The sequence below is a fragment of the Delphinapterus leucas genome, chromosome 7 (assembly GCF_059928025.1).
Source record: "Delphinapterus leucas isolate spDelLeu-1000000601 "Yukka" chromosome 7, BTC_Dleu_Yukka2, whole genome shotgun sequence".
NCBI lineage: Eukaryota > Metazoa > Chordata > Mammalia > Artiodactyla > Monodontidae > Delphinapterus > Delphinapterus leucas.
The window spans coordinates 50199414-50218008 of record NC_143135.1 but is presented as its reverse complement, the minus strand read 5'-3'; the positions used below and the strand labels follow the sequence as shown (position 1 = coordinate 50218008).

The window sequence follows — 18595 nt, the reverse complement described above, 5'->3', positions numbered from 1 at the left end:
TCCAGGAAGGCTTCCTGGAGGCAGGGCGGGAGCTCGGTAGTGGGACGCTGCAGGTACCTGTTAAGCTATGGTATCAGACAGCCCTGTCTGGCTGTGATATTTAGCAAGTTATTTTATCTCTTGAGCCTCAATTCCCTCAAGTATAAAATAGGGTGGTTGGGAGGATTACGTGAAATGGTGCTTTTAAATGAACACAGTGCCTGGCACTGAGCAAATGCTCAGTGGTCTCTTGGGGAGACCACCCCTCAAATCCATGTGCCCAGACACCTGGTGTGATGGGAGCGCCAGTGGGTGCACAGAGAGGGTGCACAGAATGAATGATGTATTCTATGCCCTCAGCCCTCCCTCTCCCGCCCCTTCTGTCCCCTGCTCAGCATTGTCAGGGCCTCCCCACCCCAGCTTGCTCCCCCCCACTCCTCTCCCTGGCTCCTGCCGTCCTCACCCGCTCTCAGCCTCCAGCCCAGGCTCCTGCAGCCTCATTCAATTAGGCCGATGCAATTTGCTCAAGAAAAAAATGCCATAATTTGGTTAATCACACCAGTAGGGGATCTGGCCCTGGTGGGGTGGGTGGGGATGGGTAGGAGATCCACCCCAGTAGCTGAGAGCACAGGTCTGGAAGTGCCTGTCTCTTGGGAGAGACCCACCCACTCCCTTGGGTTCCATTCTGGAGCCAGAAGAGTCCAGAGCTTGGGTCTCCCCAACTCCAGCCACAGAGATCTTGAGACAAAGGCTTGGAATGACCGGGTTCACTCGTGACCCTGGAGGGTCCCTGGCCCTTTTCCACGTCTCAGTCTCCCTGTCTGACAATGAGAGTGGGGTGGGGGGTAGTCTCTGAGCCTCTGGCCAGCATAGCTGGTCTCTGCATCCCAGATCTGGTCAGTCCCCCCTTATGGCTTCCGTAGGGCCTTCTCTTGGACTTTGGAGAGGGTGGGGTAGAGGGTGGGTGAAGGGGACAGAACCCTAGGGGGAGTTAGGAGGGGGCGGGTATCCTCAGAGCCTCATCTCTGTTCAGAGTCAGAGACCCTCTAGTCCCAGGCTGCATACCTGGAGCGAGGGCAGGAAGAAAGGGAGCTGGTACTTCTTGGTCACCTGCAGGGCCACAGCTTCTAACCTCGCAGGTTGTACCTTGCTTGCACAGGGCTCCAACAGAGGCAGGGTGGCACTAAAACCCAGCTCATTCTCCCCCACCAATCCTTGCCCCTCAGGCTGCATTTGCCCAGAGGGTTGGGGTCACCTCTTTGTAACTTGCACAGAGGTGGCCTAGCCCCTAGCTGGGAACAGCTTAGGCAGGACCTCATGGTTCCACTTGAGTCTTCCCAGTGGCTCTGGGAGAAGGCACCATTTTATAGACGAGGAAACAGAGCCCAGGGAGGTGAAAAGCTTGTCCAGTGCCACACAGGTGGTGTGTGGCAGGGTAGGGATGTGAGCCCAGGTCTGGCAGAGGTGATGGAGGAGGTGGTGGGGTCCACAGGGCAGGAGAATCAAGCCCCCCACAGGCACAGATGCCAACACTCAACCATAAACTCATTCACTTGCTCGGAGACAAAACCAGCCACCGGTGCACTCACAGTTCCACAGACAGCTACACACTTGCTGCACACACCCAGGCTCACACAGACACTGACAACCCACATCACACATGCACGGGCAGCCATACGTGCAGATGGCTCGTGCACAGATGGTGCCTCAGGGGTGCTCACACATTCACACTTTCACACACATTCTCCCAGAGTCCCAGAGCCACATGCTTTCACACAGATATCCTTCTAATAACCCAAGGGACATATTCTGCTGTGGTTACATGATGGCCTGTAGGGACATGCATCATGGACAACTAATGGGCAGGCCACACATGTGCTTAGGTCACTAGCAAAGCAGGAGCGGCCTACAAAGTGGGATAAAAAGTCAGTTGTGATGAGTGTATTCAGAATTTTGCAATCAGAAAAGTCACACAAATGTGATTTTAATGTTCATTTCCAAGACAAAATTTATATAAGGTCTGGTGAGAATGGGGTACATCCTCATCTTTTTAGGGTTTGGGGGCCTCTAAAGGACCTGCACAGATTCACAGGCATAAGAGTCACGTGAGATCTCCTGGGCTCACATATTTACCCGGCCCTGGGCTCTGTGTGTGTGTGTGTGTACACGCACTCGGTTGCTCCCGGATCCTTGAGATATGAGGATATGAGGAGGGAGAGTAGGAGAAGTTCCAGAGACTCCGGATGTTTGTTCTGTGGCTTCCTGGGCCCTCCAAAGGCAAATGATTTTGGATGCCAGCCTGTCTGCCCGGGTGGGGTGGTGGGCTGGTGGGTTGTGTGAGGAGCCCTGCCTCTGGAGCCCCAGCGAGGGGACCCTGCGTAATGATGCGGTGTGACCGAGGCCCACGGCCAGCTTCCTGTGGACTTGTGGACCCGTCAACGCCCCTCTCTGGGGCTCGGTTCCCCCATCTGAAAAATGGAGGCGGAGAGGAGGTGAGACTAGATGGGCTTTCACCCGGAGACTGAAATGGAGAGACATTCCAGGCCCAGGGTGCAGAAGAGAAAACCAAAGCTGGGGTGGGGAGATGGAGGGGCCAGTAAGGTCCAGGGTTCAGGGCAGGGCGTGGGGCCCCAGAGCCTGCAGTGTCTCCCCAGTGTCCCCTTCCCTGGAGAAGGGCCGCACCTCAGAGCTTTGCTCGGGGCAGCGGTGGCGCGGAGAGGCTCAGCCCTTGTTGATCTGCCAAGGGGAACAGTGGAGGGGAGGTGGGGATGAGAACAGGACCAGGGAGCAGGATAGCACAGCGGGGGTGGGGCACTGGGGCAGACCTGGGCTGAGCCTGGAAGCAGCAGTCCCCAACCTTTTTGGCACCAGGGACCGGTTTCGGTTTCGTGGGAGACAATTCTTCCACGGACGAGGGCGGGGGGAGGATGGTTCAGGCGGTAGTGCGAGTGATGGGGTGCATCGCGGCAGCTGAAGCTTTGCTCACTCGCCCACTACTCACCTCCTGCTGTGTGGCCGGGTTCCTAACAGGCTGCAGCCCAGTACCGGGTCTGCAGCCCCGGGGTTAGGAACCCCTGCCTGGAAGGACAGGAGGGGAGAAGAGAGGACATCTGGTGCAGGAAATGGAAAAGAAACAGCCAAGGCCTGGAGGTGGGGGGATGAAGGGGTTGGGGGCTTAAGGTTGGAGAGTTGGGAATAGTCTAGAGCGTGGAGCCTGGACCAGGGTGTCAGCAGGAACAGCAGTGGCCTCGTCTGAGGTGCTTCACAAACAACTCCAGCAGGTCCGGGAGCTCAGAGCCTATCCCAGGGCCCTGGGAGCCATGGCAGGCTTCTGCAAGGGAGGAATACAGCACTGCAGCTACGGGTTGGGGGAGGCTCAGAAAGGCCCCCCGCTCTGGGGAACAGAGCGGTTGGGAGCCCAGAGGCAGGGACATGCCTGAGATGAACCCTGCCCAGAAGATTTCTCATTCCAGCCCCCAATACAGTGGGACTATTTTTAGGAACAATTAAAGTGCTCACACATTCCTGCAGGGGCAGGGAGAAGGAAGGGGGGCCAGGAGCCAGTGCAGAGGGAAAGGGTGGACCCCGCTCCTCCCTCCAATTCTGGCTTTGTCCTCGGGACTGGGGAGGCTTGAAGACCCTGGCCAGCCCGGCCTCCCCAGCCCTGTCCCCAGGGTCCCCTCCTGGCTCTTGTGTCTGTCCCTCTGCCTCTGAATCGGTCCTCATCTCTGTCCCAGTCTCTTTCTCAGACTCACCCTCCCTCCCAACCCCTGCCCCCCATGCCTGGATTTGGGGAACAGCTGGGATGGGCCAGGCCCTGAAGACAGAGCCAAATACAGTCATGGGACCCACAGTGAGGCTGTGGGAGAGACACATACCAGAGAAGAACAGACTGAGAGAAAGAGAGACAGATATGGAGAACCCAGGAAGGCTGGGAGGGAAACAGAGAGCTCGGGTCAGAGCCAGGAGAGCCCCATGGCAGTGGCAGCCGCTCTGTCTCCTGCTGTCGGTCTTGTGCTGGAGGAGATGCTCTGCCAGACCTGCCTGCCCTTCACTCCCAGCAGCCCCTCCCCAGGTTAGCCCTTCCTCCCTGCCCTCTGCAGGCCCACACTGACCCTGGGCCTGGCCAGTGCCATCCAGCATTTACCTCCCACTGTGGGTACCGTGTCTGGCACAGAGGGAGAGACACGAGGCCCTGTCCCTGGCCTGGAGGAGGGCACCCAGCTCCACCCTGCACCTGAGAGGGGCTCAGCCCATCTGCTGGCCAAGGCAAGGAACTGGAGGGGCTGCTAAGACAAACAGTGCATAGCAGGGAGGGAGCCTAGTGTGTCCCGGAGGCCTCTGGACTGGGGCAAAGGCCTCCTGACTCCACGTGAGACCCTGGGCAAGTCCTTTCCTGCCTCTCCTGGTCTTAGTCTACCCTCATCAAGCTGGGGATTTGGCTCCATAGGCCTGGGGCCCTGTAGACTCTGATCCTGTGGGAATTCTCCGGAGGCCTGGGAAGAGGACAAGTGACCCACCCAGGAAGGCTGCCTGGAGGAGCCTTCATGAAAGAAGGTGATAAAGATAGTGCTCCTCTCAGGGAAGAGCCCCTCCTTCCTGGCATGCTGTCCCCTACCCTGCCTGCACTGGGAGGTGATCCTGAGGCAGAAGGGCCTCCTGGCCTGCAGAGATGCCTTGGAAAGGTTGCCAAAAGTTCTCAGCACAAGGCACCCTCATACCTTAGGCTCCTGTAAGACAGTCACTGTGCCAGACTTGGGAGACTTTGAGAGGGTGCAGCTGTCTCCCTGGCCTGGGGACCTCCTGACACCTGTGACAGGCTGTATGATACCGGGGTCCCCAGGAGGAATAGGGCACAACCTCTGCCCTCTAAGAACCCCCAGTCTGATCGGGGAGCCAGATGGACAGTAGTGGCAACTCTGCATGCCATGCCATCATGGGGAGCACAGGGCTGTACGAGCCCCTGGGTGGGAGGCTCATTTATTCATTCATTCGTGTTTCCAGTTGTTCCTTAAGCCATCATTTCCTGAGAGACATTAACTCTTTTCTGACGCTAGTCCACTGGGTCACTCAGCTCCATCCTCCTCTCCAGCTTGGGCCACTGTGCCTGCCTCTCAGAGGCTCCTGGACTTGCTTTGTCCAGCTCCCAGCCCACGCTGAAGGCCACGGAGCGGGTGAGGCTGAGGAGGGTTTGAAGACATTAAGAGTCATGGAACCCAGAGCTGGAGGCCAGCCAGGCTCATCAAGTCCTTTCTCATGGCACAGACTCCCTAGCAGGGCCCCTGTCCTTGTTTGCACACCACTGGGGTCGGGGAGCCCACCTCCTTCCTGCCCAGGCTTCTCTTTTGTGGTATGACTGACTCACAGCCAGCTTATACCTGCCAGCCCGCTGTGCCGAGCTCTGCCCACACGGGCCCTTGGCCCAGGAATCAAGGACAGGAGAGGCATCAGGTATTTGGGACAGCAGTGATGAGGGGATGCTACTGATGTGCTGGGGAGGGAGGCTGTGGCATCGAGAAGAATGTGGGCAATGGGAGTGGAGGCAGCTACTGGCTCTGCCCTGTGGATGAGGCAGCGGGACGTGGGGAGCTAGGGGAGAAGCCCTGAGCCTGTCCTGCAGTCCCCCCGAGACCATCTTCCCCCTCGCACACTGGGCTCTGCCCTCCCTCTCTCTTCCCACTCTGCTGTTCCCTCACCCCATCCTTTCCTCACCCCAGACCCTGTGCTAGGGACTGAGGGGGCCCAGCGAGTCAGGTCCTCAGAGAGCTGACTGTTCATACAATTCCTGCCTTCCCTCCCCAATTCCTTCCCCTTCTCCTTCATCCAACCCCAAACCTAGCCCTTGAGGAATCCAGGGGGCCCTGGGACAATTGGGAGGGCATTTTGGAGGAGGCAGGAGCTAGAGTAAAAGCTGAGACTGGCTTAGAAATGGTGAGGGTCCCGGGAGGAGCTGTGTGTAAATGTTGGAGGGAAGGAGCCCACAGGATGGGGCCGAGCTCATCGGGGAGGTCGGGGGACGGGGTGGGGGAGCGCCAGGACCGGGCTCAGGTGTATTCTACAGTGCACGTGTCTCCAGTGTGGCTCGGAGGCTGGGGACGCGGCCCTGTTGGAGTAACAACTGAAGCCAGAGTCTGCGAGGGGTGGGGGAGGGGAAAGGGGGGACCCAGAGGAGGGAGGAGAGGAAGAGAAGGAGAGGTAGGAGGAAGGGGGAAGGGCAGGTCCTTCCTTGAGGGCTGGGCCCCTGAGCTCCAAGAAGCCCCTTCCACATACCCCGGCCCCATGTCACCCCACTGTCCCCCCTCGCTCCTTCCAGGACGCCTGCCTCTGCCTTCTCTGGGGACCTTCTCTGAGGAGCCCCCTCGTGCGAGGGAAGTGGCACGGACCTGCTGCCAGAAGCTGGGTCATTCTCACCTGAGCAAGGCCCCACCCCTTTGATCCTTAGTCTCCTCAGCTCTAAAACGGTGTGGTCAGCACAGGTGCCTCCCAGGGTTGGTAGGAGGATGAGAGAGAGTGTGTGTCGCTGGGTCTCAAAGTGTGGTCCCTGGGGCGGCAGCAGCAGCAGCAGCATCTATGGATGTGTTGGAAATGCAAATTCTTGGCCTCATCCAAGACCTACTGTATCAGAAACTCTGGGGGTAGGGCCAGCAAGCTGGATATTAACAAGCCCTCCAGGGGATTCTGGTGCACAGTCAAAGTTGAGAACCACTGATGGATGCCTCTAGCACACAGTAGGTGCTTGAGAAAGGTGCCTTTTCTCCCCCAAAGCCTGATACCCCACTCAAGCAGGGCCCTGACATGTGAGCTTGTCCAACTGTGGCCTGGGTCTCTCTCCTGTCGCTTCCTCAGATCAGGTCTCCCAAGGGTCACCAAGCCTCTTTCCTCTATTTTCCTGCCCCTGGTCCAGCTCAGCCTTGTTGAGGGGAGGTCTGGGGCTGCAAGATCTTAGCACTCCTGGGCGGCTCTTGGCGTATTTAAGGCACCGGTGTCTGTTAGAGGCAGCTCCTGGGCGGGTGGCAGGTCTGGGCCGGCAGGAGGGGAGGGAGGAGATGGGGCTGCCTCTCCTGCTTCCTGGCTGTCTCCTGATTCTACAGGGCCAGACACGCTGTGAGGATGGTGAGAGTCACAGAGTAAGCTTGGGGTGCTTGGGCTCGGCTGGGGTCTGACGCCCAGCCCACAGGGGCTTCTCTGGCCTGAGCCTCCAGGAGGCCTCCTTTGGGGGAGCTCTGCCAGTCACCCCGGCGGAGCAGATGGGCTTACAAGTGCCAGGCACATGCTGGGCTCAGAGACAGATGTGTGCCTTTGCCCTTGAAGGCCCTGTTCTCTGGGAAGAGAAGAGACTGTGTATAATGCCCACCAGAATGGGAGGCAGGAAGCAGAAGAATAGATGGCATCTGCCCTGGCACCCCTGGTTTCTCTCATCATGGCCACTTTCCTGGGTTCCCTTGTCCTGTGGGTGCCTATCTTGGGTCAGGGGCTTTCTCCCCAAGTTTTTGAGGTAACCACTTAGAGGTTTGGGGGAGGAGTGGGCAGGAGAGCCAGGAGTTGGGGGGAGGGGCAGAACCATACAGGAGAGAGAGGGCGGAAGCCATCTGAGAGGAGAGAGGATTTGGAGGTGGGAAAAGGCGTTGAGATTCTTGGAGACAAGACAGGAGAGCAGCCTGTGACAGAGATGGGCGTCAACTGAGGGAAGCATGGAGAGAAGGAGCGAGACGTCACACTCGGAGAGATCAGGGAGACAGAGCCTGAGAGAGAGACACAGCCCCAGGGGGAAGGAAAGAGGAATAGAGAGGGAGAGGGACTCCAAAGTCCTGGGGGATCTTGAAGGTCCCCCCTTTAGAGAAAAGGACACCAAAGCCCAGAGAGGGAGGGCGCCCGCAACACCAGGCCACACAGGACCTAGCACAGGCAGAGCTGGGTAAGTCAGTATGTATGGTCAGTCCCAGTAACACAGCTTGTCTTAGGAGGCCCCTGAGTGTTGGGTTTGATGTTACTACCTTCTTCTAGGCCGCCGTGGGGGCACTAGGAGGCTTCCCTCCAGAGAGCGAGGGGTGGGCTCTAGGTTCCAGGCAGCGGGGAGAGCAATAGAAGGGTCAGTGGAGGTGGGGGAAGACATAGAGACTCACGGAGACAAGGCAGGAAACTAGCTTGTGATAGTGACACTGACCTTCAAGAAGGCCATCCGTGCCTGTGCTAGTGGCTCCAGAAGGGGTAAGGCCAAGGTCTCTGGCTTCATATAATCCATTAAGGAGTTAGAAGTAATTTTGTCCAGACCCTCTCCCCTGTCCAAATGAGTGCAGAAAGGCTGATCCAGCCCCAACGCTGGCTCCAGAGGAGCCCTCACTCAGAACAGGCTCCCCTTTCTTGGTATCTGAGGTGAAAGATTAGTGTGTGGGAGTGGCACTGTCTGTAGTGCTGAGTGGACCTACCTCCAACAATACAGCTGCAGGTAGGGAGCTGGGGAAAGTAGAAAGGCTCCATCCACCCATCCATCCATCCATCCACCCACTCCATCCATCCATCCATCCATCCATCCATCCATCCATCCATCCATTCATCCATTCACATATCCATCCACCCATCCTCACTGAATTAAAACACAAAATCATAGAACTATGTGTTGCAAGCTGGAAGGACCCATTTTTAATAATGAGGAAACTGAGACTCAGAAGAGGAAGGGGCCTACCAAGGCCACACAGAGCTTCCATAGTCAGTCCGGGACAGGACTGGAAATCGCTGCTCTTTTCTACACACCACAGATTCTCCTCTGGAGTCTGGGATTGCTGGTTGTTTTGCTGGTATTTATACTGATGGCTGTTCAGAATAGCTGCAAAAGCAGGAAACGTGACCTCTTTCGCCTCACCCTGAGCCTGGCTGTGTGTGTGAGTGTGTTTGCATGTGCGTGTGTGTACGTGCCTAAGTGCATATTTATGTGTGCATTGTATATAGGGTTGCGTTTTTATCCGTGTGTGTGCGTGTTTGTGTGAGGGTGTGTGCATGGCAGTATGTATATGTATGACATGTGTAGACGTTCGTGAGAACAGGTTTGGCTCTGTTTGTACTTTTCCTTTCCTCATCTTTTTAAGATTTCTGGGGTTTTAACCTCTGACTTGAGCTTTGTTAGTCCCCACCTGGGCCTCCAAATTGGGAATTTCCCTACTTCCCATTCTCAGCTGCTCCCCATTGATTCTCCTTTCACTGGGGCAGCCGCTCTGTCCTCTGAGCCCCGCCCCCCCGTGGACTTTGGAATTTGAGCTATTTCCTCCCTGAGTTGATGCAGGAGGTGAAGTTGCTTTGAGATCAGGGAAGATTCAAGGAGAAGGTGGCATGTGAGCGAGTCTTAAAGGCCAGGTATGAAGTGGCCTTTCCCAGCTGTGGTTCCTGCACTCAACACCCCCCATCCTGGGGCAGGCAGGGCAGGGCCAGGAGGTGGGTGGACAGAAGGATGCCAGGCAGAGAGCTCCGGGCTTCATGGGCCATGTCTGCATCCAGCCCACTCAGGACCCCTCCCCGCTGCTGCCCCAACTCTCCCAAAGTTTCCTTTCCCATTCCCCCCCTCACTGCCATTATCCTGCCCTCTGCCTTAGGAGTCACAGAAAACTGACCAATCCAAGCAAAGGCCAGACAGGCACCCACCAATTCCAGTAAAGGACAATTCAGGGCATTCCCCAATCCAAGTAAAGGGCAGGTCGAGGAGCCACCAATCAGAACAAAGGACAAACTATTCTCTCTAAGCCCCCTGAGGAGGGAGCTGGGGGTCAGTGCAGAGCAGAAGCAAGAGAGAGGCTGGAGATCCAGAGTCATGGGTTCTGGACCTGGCTCTGCCCTGACTGGCTGGCTGACCACAGATGGGGCATTGCTTCTTTTTGAGCCTCAGTTTCTTCATCTGTCAAATGGGGACACTTAGCTGTACCAAGTCTATGGCTTTGAGAAATGTCTCCCCCTACATGAGAGCTTACTCCATCACCTTGGCCCCTCTTCTCCAACTTCCACACTATACACATAAACTCCACTGGAGGGCAGGGTCCCTCAGGGCTTAGCTTGTCCATCCCCACTGTCTCCAGGCAGGAACAGACCTAAACCAGCACCGCCTCTGGAGCCAAGCCCTGGGAACCCAGTCTGAGGAGCCTGGGTTGACAGATTTTAGTTGGGGATTATTTGGGGCATCAGCTCTTCCTCCCTGCTTTAGTCTGCAGAATTGACCTCGAAAGGCCACAATAGCCCATGTGTATACTGTGCGTGCAGGTGTTGCTGAGTCCTGGCCTTGTGACTCCATAAGGAAGTAGCTGCACCTGTGTGAACCTGTACGTGTACCTGGAGGGTGTCTGAAGGCAGGCTGGGGTATTTCTGAGAGGACGTGAAGGTTTGTGGCTGTGTGGCTGGGTATGTGTGGTGCTGAGGGTGTGTGAACTGTGATGAGGAGTGCCTAAGGGTCAAAGGAGAATTGATCCAATTTGGGGATTGTATTGTTTGGAATGCGCAACTTCTGATGTCCTAGGATGGAGACACATCTTCATGACCAAAATGTATCCTCACTTGAGCAGTGAGGGGGATAAAAGAGGAGTTGGGGGCTCGAGAAAGCAATGCCAAGTGAGCATTTGGGGGAGACAGCCCATTACTGCCCCCCATCCTGCAACACAGGACTGGGTGGGAGTGGGAGGTGGGGTAGGGGAGGAAATTGAAGCCAAGAAGATGCAAGGTGAAATCTGGAGCTGAAGCTTGGACCCTAGGCTTCATCTGGACCCCAGTGCAGGACTCCCCTCTGTAGCCACTCTGAAAAATGGGCATCTAGCCATTTTTGCATACCCCCAGGTATGGGGAGCTCACTTCCTCTCTCCTGGTGGCCTCTGCCTGTGCAGCGTGGCTCTGCCTAGAAGAAGTTCTTTCATCCCACTGGGCCAAGGCCAGCCTCCTGTGAAATCCTATGGGTCTCCAGGCTGTCTCCAGGACCTTAGAGTCCAGTCCCCCTGCCCAGGAAAGCCTGAGATATTGGAGTCAAATACTGAGACCCCTGGGTTCTGCTCTGCTGCAGGCTAGGCACCCCTAGACTCTCCAAGCTTAGTGACATGCAGGACTTGATTTCCAGTTCCCTCCTTACATGGGTCACCTCCCCTGAATGAGTCTCATCTTGTCCTTACCTGGGACACAATGCACTGGGGATGATTGAATCAGTGAAGTAAGTCTCATCTTCTCTGTTTAGGTTAATGGATCTTTATTAATACGGCCTGCAGTTTCAGCATTTTAATGTATTACCAGCCACATTTACACTACGGGCTCATGCTGAGCCTGTGGTCCACTAAGACCCTCAATCTCATATCACTTTCACAAGAATGGGGCCACGCCATGTGTCCTGCATCCTACAGTTAATCACTTTGCTTTATGAACTCAGCCATCCACAAGGAAGCCATCAGAAAGAACTTCCAGGGGCTAGTGGGGAAGGCATAGCTGAGTGGATGGTATGAGTCACAATTCTGCCTTGGCCCTGGATCCTCTGTTCCATTACCTTTCTCTTTGATCCCCATGGTTCTGGCCAAGTTAATAGAGCGAGAAGCAGGGACCTTTCTTGTCTCTGTTCCGGCTCTCCAAGGACGGGGACTGTTCCTGGGACGGGAAGGCTGTGAGGCAGTCAAGGCTGATCTCTCCTCCTCCTATCTTGCCAGGGGCTGGCCCGTGTTTCTCGCATCTTGTGGGCTCATGCACCCCTTGGATTCTTGCTACTCCCAGCCCCTCACTAGGCTGACAAACGAGACTGTGTGAACCACCTCCCTCCTCAGGAAACTGAGGGGGACTCAGATTCAGCAAATGTTTAGCTGAGCACCTATGTGTGTGGGCACCCTGTGAGGCACTTCTAGGACTCAGTTTCATTTTATCTTCACATTAGCCTGTAGGGGGAGATAGCCTCAGTTGCCCCCAATTTACAGATAGAAGACTGAGGCTCAGTGACTTGACCAAGATGCCCACTGCTAATAAATAGTGGAGCTAGGATTCAAATGTGGGGTTTTTTGTTTGCTCGTTTTGCTTTGTATTAATGTGGAAGCTTGTACTTTCCCTGCTTTCCTGAGTTGTCCTTGTCTGAAGGACAAGAGACCTGGGGTCTAGTCTAGACTTGACCTCTTGACTCACTGTGAGTTCTTTGCTAAGTCCCTGGCCCTTCTCTGAGCCCCAGTCTCCCCATCTGTAAGATGAGGGGACTTGGACATTCTAGGGCCTTAAGACTGGTTGGATTCTGAGATCCTAAGATCCTGGGATTCAAGTGTCTGTGAGCCTTGGGCTCTGGTTTAAGCTGGGAATTTGTGTTCCCAGCCACCTGGGTAGGGGGGTTGCCCTGGCCTGCCTGGAAAAGGCCCTCACTGCCCTTTCCTCTCTTTCAGGATGCTTTGCTGAGCCTGGGCTCCGTCATCGACATTGCAGGCTTGCAATGGGCTGTCAAAGAGGCCCTGTCAGCTGTGCTGCCCAGAGTGGTAGGTACCTTGTCCCACGCTTCCCCTGCCCCCCTAAACCTTTGTCCAGCTCCTTGCTGTACCTACAGGGTTGAGAAGGAAAGAAGAAGCAGGGCCCCCCCTCCCCCTGTGAAGGGTTTGGGTGAGTGTTCTGAGAGGGCTTCCTGGAGGAGGAGGACTGAAGCTAAGCCCCCAAAATGAACTTATATAGGAATCCTGGAATGTCTGGGACAAAAAGAGCTTTAGAGCTTAATTGGAAAGATCATGTCTCAGATAATGGAATGGATTCACCTAGGATAATAGCTAGGACATAGTGGAGTCAGGTGGGCTTTGGAATATGTACAGCAGGAAGGATTGAAAGTAGACATGCAGAACTTCCTTGATGCCAGGTCTGGGAGGTGCTGAAATGGGGCTCAGCCTAGATGAATGGATCTGTGCCAAGTTAAAGTGTCCTGTCTGGAGTCAGGAGGCTGGACAGGGTGTCTTCTAGAAACCTTTAAGCTTCTCTCTGACCCGTCCCAACACCACAGATGAGGTTGCAGACTGGGGGAGACTGTGACCCTCTTCAACTGCCCCAGGCCACTCCCCAACCTGGCTCCAGTGGCCACTGTCCATCCCTTAGGCAGTAGCATGGATAAACTGGCCCTCAAGACCCAAAGCAGAAGTGTCTCAGCTGTGCCAGATAGAGGGAAGCAGGGACTGTCAGTCCAGGGAGGGAGGCTCTGACTTACCCTAAGGCACATGGAAGACTTCATAGAGGAGGAGATGCCTAAACTGAGTCCTCATAGCCTAGAATGTCCCCTCCCCTACTCTAGACATCACCCACCAGCAGAGCCCATTGTTTCTGAATCTGCTGGATGGATGAACCACCCGAGGCCCAGAGAGGGAGGGCACTTCCCCCAAGGTCACACAGCATGACAGGAACAAATGGGGCTTGACACCTAAGCACCCCCATCCCCTTTCCTCAGCTCTGCCTTTTCAAAACCTCCTGGAAGTTCAGAGCCCAGGAGGAGGGCTAATGAGTGAGCTTTATTGATTGTGAAATTGGTCGGAAGTGGGTGGTATGTTGGCTCCCAAAATAAATCCTCCCAGAGATGGGACTGAGGCAACATCTGGCCTGGGGTGGAGAAACATCTGGAAAAGAGGAGGTGGGGAGGATGGCAGGTCAGCGTCCGCGAGGCTGCGCTGGGAGTGGGGAGGAGGATGTGACTGGCCTAGTCTTCACAGGCAGGATGCCTGGTGGTTGTGCCAGCATAGACGCCCTGTACTGGATTAATCGTATCCCCAAAGCTGGGGGTTGGGAAGACAGCTGTGGTCCAGGTGACTAGGTTCCTGGGACAGTGGGAAATGTCTGCCTCGGCCCACCCCGGAGACCTGTATGAGCTAGGGAAGCCCTGACTTTGCAGAGCCCTGCTGCCTTGATTGCATGGAGGGGCTCAGCCCTCCAAAAAGGGGTGGGGAGATGGGAGGTCTGCTCTACCCCTAGGGAGGGGGGAGGAGATGGGGGAGGGGTCTCCCTACCCGCCCGCACCCCCAGGGTGGGGAGCTGCTGGCACCTGGCTCCCTCATCAGCACCCATTGTGGCAGGCGCCGCAAATGCAGATGGCGCTGCTGTGTCTGAAACGGTTCCCTCCTTCTCTGCAATAAACTCAGCTAATTTTAACCCAGAGGGCTGTGAGGGAGGGAGTGGGAGGCTCCTTCCTGCCTCCCCACCCTCAGGTTGCCCACCGCTCTCTCTGCCAGGGCAGGACTCTCTGTGTGACCCTGGATGCTGGGTAGTGTCTTAACCTCTTTGGGAGGCCAAATCCCTCAGGCCCCTCCCAGGCTGCTTAAAGAAGAAGGAGGCTGGAGACAGATGAGGCTTGGGTGGCTTCCTTCCCACTGATTTCTTCATCCCTGAGCTCCTCAGCTATACCCTCACCCAGGAGGACAGAGGGGCTCCAGGTCTTCCTGTGTCTGCCCTTCTCACTCTCCTCAGGCCCTATCATTTCCGGCCCACGCCACCACTAAGCTTGGCTCAGATTCTCTTGAAGTGAGACTGGGATATCTCCTGGGGGTTGGGAGAGGGTGAGGGGCTGGCTGGGGACAGCCACAGGCAACAAGAGTGTCTGACCGGATTGTGGACTGTCACAGTGGTGAAAGGCAACTGCTTCTGCTGAGAAAGATTCCACACTTACTGAGGGTGGGCCTTTAACATTTAGCTGCAATGTCACCTCCTCCAGAAGCCCTCCCTGATACAGTTAGCAGAGAGGAGAGCTCTCCATTCTCCCACTGAGAAAACAACACCTCTCAGCATACTTAGCTGGGCACAGGGGTGCCCCCTCGATGGGGTGTAGGCTCTGCTGAGCCTCTGCATCTCCCTTATCACCTGCAATGCGGGCAGTGGAGACGCTCTGCAGGTTGTGTTGGTTGTGGGTACCTAAGTGTAGCCAGTCCTGCTTGGAGGGAATGTGGATTTTCTCCTGTGGATCAGTGAGGGCAAGTGCTTCTGCCAGGACATGGTCTGGAACTGAAGGCAGGACTGCTCTGGGCCCTTGGGGAGGGTGGATTGACAAGCTGCAGACTTGACATTCTTCGACCAGAGCTTTGATCTCACTCTGGGGAGTGATCATTCCAAAATACAAATCAGCTCCTGTCTCACAGGGCTCACCAGCCCCTCCTCCCCAGCAGCAGACCCTCCCCCTAACACCCTCCCCTAGCTCCCTTCCAGCTCAGCACTGGGCTGACCCCAAGCCCACCTCCGGTGCCCCCTGCCCCCACCATCAGGTCTGTCAATGCTTTGGGCCCTTTACACTTACATACCTATTCCTCGGCCCAGAAGCCATTCTTCTGTGCCTCACCCACTCCCTGAATGTGTCTAATTCCCACTCCAGTTACAACTTTAAAGTCACTCCCTCCAGGAAGTCCTCCTGGCTTGGGTCATAGTTTGTGATTTCTTGTAGAGTTGTTTGTGTATCTGAGGTAGGAGGGAAGCTTCCAGGGTGTTCTGAGCCTCTCCTGCAGTACGGCCCTGAGAGGACACTCAGTTATTGTTTGCTGAGGCTGGAGACTTGGCAGGGAGATATCTCAGGACTGTGGGGTTGGGGCGATTTGTCTGTACCTTCAGCCCTTCAGACCCTCCCCAGCGCCTTGGATGTGGAGTGATAGGTAAGGAAAGCCGGCAGGGTGATGGGTCACTGCCTGCCCAGAACCCCTCCAAGAGGAGAGAGTGAGGTGCTGAGGTCATAAGGGAGCCTTCCTACCCTGACCGCACTTAGGATCACCTGGGGAGTAAAGACAGACAAACAGATGCCCGTGACCTTGTCATCCAGACCCGTGTCAGGCTGGGACTTGGCAGCTGGGAGGGCTTCTCCTCAGGATCTCATGAGTGCCTTCTGTCCTAGGAGACTGTCTACACCTACCTGCTGGATGGGGAATCCCGGCTGGTGTGTGAGGAGCCCCCCCATGAGCTGCCCCAGGAGGGGAGAGTACGGTGAGCTGTTCTCCACCCATTGCCCTCTCACACAGTCAAGGGTGACCACAAGGTCTGGTCTGACCCTCCCCATCTGACCTTGACCTCAGCCTCCCTGCCAGGTGGGGTTCCAGTGGCCGGGTCCACTGTCTTTTCTTGTGTTGTGTTGGGGGAGTGGATGGCACAGGGAAAGCGCCAAGTGGTAGGCTTTCTCCTGGAGAGCTGTTCTAAATCGCTGTAGCCTCCTCAGAGCAAGTCTCAGAAGATTGGGGCTACAGTTTATCAGTTAGAACCCCAGCAGGCTACGAGAACTGCCTGGCAGGTTCTCACAGAATCACAGAATTCGGAATCACAGAAGGCTGGCCCCACATGGTGTCAACTCTGAGAATAGGGAGATCAGAAGCAGCGTCCCGCTGTGGGTTCTGGAGCCCAACCGCTTGGATTCAAATCCCAGCTCCCATTTACTACCTAGGGCAAGGTACTCAGCCTCCCTGTGTCCTGATTTTCTTGCTTGTAAAATGGCAATAATAATAGTACTTACCTCATAGTACTATTATGGGAGGATTCTTGTGATGATTAAATGAGTTTAACACATGTAATGCACTTAAAACTGTATCCATAATGAATGCTAAATGTCTGTTTTTATTTTCATTATGATAGAACATTGGAATCACAGACTTTAGGAACATGGGCTCAGCACCCTATGGTCCCTTGATACCTCTGAGCTTACTGAATTCAGCCTCCCTATTTTCCAGATGGGCAAACATTGTGAGACGAGTCCAATGCCACATACCTGGTGTGAGGCAGAGCCAGGTCTGGGACACGGTCTCCTGGCTCCTGGCTGTCTAGGGGACAGTGAAGGGAAGTGGAGCTTGTCCGATGAGAAAGTGTTGACGGGCAGGGGTGCTGGTCCAGAGGGGGGCAGGCCATGGAGGACATGGGCACTGCCTTCTAAGCACCGCAGGGCCATTGTGGGCCCAGAGAGCACAGGGTCAGGAGCTGAGGGCTGAGTAGACACTAGCGGGGGTGTTACCAGAAGGCAGCTCTCCACTCCAACAGGCCAAGCAGTCAGGGATGTGGCTTTTTCAGGTAGTAGCTGAGGCTGGCAAGATACTCACCTTTCACAGAGGCCATGGAAAGAATGCCAGAGGTCCTGATGCTGGGGATGCTGGTGGTCCTGAGGCCCCTCCTGGCACTCGGAACCCTGGATTCCTTGACGCTAATTCTCTCCTCTGGCGCTTCCCCATGGAAGGGGCTGGCTCCCCTCCAACAGCTCTGAGCCTTCCCACCTCCTGTTCTCCCATTCAATTCCCTCATGGGGTGGGTGGTGGGTGACACTGTCCCCTTCAGCATCTCCTGACAACTCCTCCCCTCGAGGACAGTGTGAACCAAGCCAGCCATGCCCCTCTCTGGCCTCTAGTGTCCCATCTGTAAGACAGCGGGATAGGGCTGGGAGGTCTTTGGAATCTTAAGGGAAAAAAATGCTAGAATGTTCCTTCTGAGCCTTCCCTAATTAGCCCCTAATCCTCAAGAACTTTGCTTAATATGAGTTTGCCCGATCCAGGAAGTTTCGTCAAAGCAGCCTGGGAAGCCTCTTTTGGGAGAGGGATGCAGGATCGTGGGCTCAGGAGGCAAGAGGTGAGCATCCTTCGGGGTTTGCTCTGCTCCTGAGCCTGTGATGCTCCCCGTAGGCTTTCTACTGTGAGCTGGGGACGGGATGGAGGTTGGGGGGGTGTGCCGCCTGCGGTCCAGGCATCTCTGAGGGGGCTCAGATCCTCTGCGTCAGCAGCCCTTTCAGTATCCCCGCCCCCAGCCACCTCGGATTCAGTAAAGCCTTTGGAAAAGGTACAAAAAAAAAGCAATTGAAAGTGAATGTTCCAATGCAATTAGCCCAGAGTTGAGTGGAAATGGGGAGGCCTGCTGGGAGATTGGGCTCAGAAATCCCAGGAGGCCGAGGAGGTGAGGCAGGTGAGGGGGCAAGAGGGGTGAGGCAGTGGGACGTCCCACCAGCAAGCGTTGGGGGTGAAGGTTCAGGCCAGTCCTCTCCTCTGAAATCTGTGCTCTGCCCACCCACACACCCACCGTGTGTCTGGTGCTGAGCCCACCTCCTCGGCTCAGGCTGAGACTGAGGTTTGTGGAAGAGGCAAGAGCACTTGAATGGCAGTCAGACAGGCCTGGATTCTAGCCCGGCCCCATCCCTGCCCCACTGTATCCCCTTCCAAACCTGTTCTCTTATCTATGGAATGGAGCTAACAGTGGGCCCTGTCTATTAGCTTAATGAGATCATAGCTGCCCAGGGCTTAACCCCATGCCAGCACACAGTAGGAGCTTAATGATTGCTGACTGCTTTCCACCCCCAAGTCCCAACACATATACTCATTGGGTGACCTTGAGAAAATTACTTCCCTTCCAGAGGTGACCTCTGTGGCTCTGGCCCCATCAGGAGACCAGGCAGGAGCCCCAGGCTGAGGTGGAGCCTGAGCTCTGGCCATGCCCAGTGGAGGGGGCACTCCTCCAGGCAGCCCTGGAGGGCCGGCAGGGCTGGCAAACAGCAGCAGGTGTGAAGTAGAGGTGGATCATAAAGACAGATAAGGGCCCAGGGTGGTGTGGGGAGGCCCCATTAGCTACCCAGCCTCTCCTGCCACTGCCCCGTACCCCTCCGTGGGCTCACGGATGCCGTTTCACCCCCCCAGTGTGTTTTAGATTCCCTGCCTCCTTGTGCTTGGTT

General features: G+C 55.8%; 1 protein-coding gene across 13 annotated transcripts in view; it reads left to right on the top strand.

Annotated features, from left to right (window-relative positions):
• The window catches only part of PDE2A (phosphodiesterase 2A), a 118923-nt gene that overhangs the window by 52959 nt on the left and 47369 nt on the right, over nucleotides 1-18595 (top strand). For 11 of the 13 annotated variants that reach the window (XM_089915280.1, XM_030760533.2, XM_089915283.1 and 8 more), the window contains 2 exons: nucleotides 12348-12437; nucleotides 15800-15888. In XM_089915280.1, the coding sequence (XP_089771406.1) occupies nucleotides 12348-12437; nucleotides 15800-15888 (179 nt within the window). Of the gene's footprint in view, nucleotides 1-12347; nucleotides 12438-15508; nucleotides 15889-18595 lie in introns of those variants that run through there. The other 2 variants (XM_089915287.1, XM_089915288.1) reach the window with 1 other exon arrangement.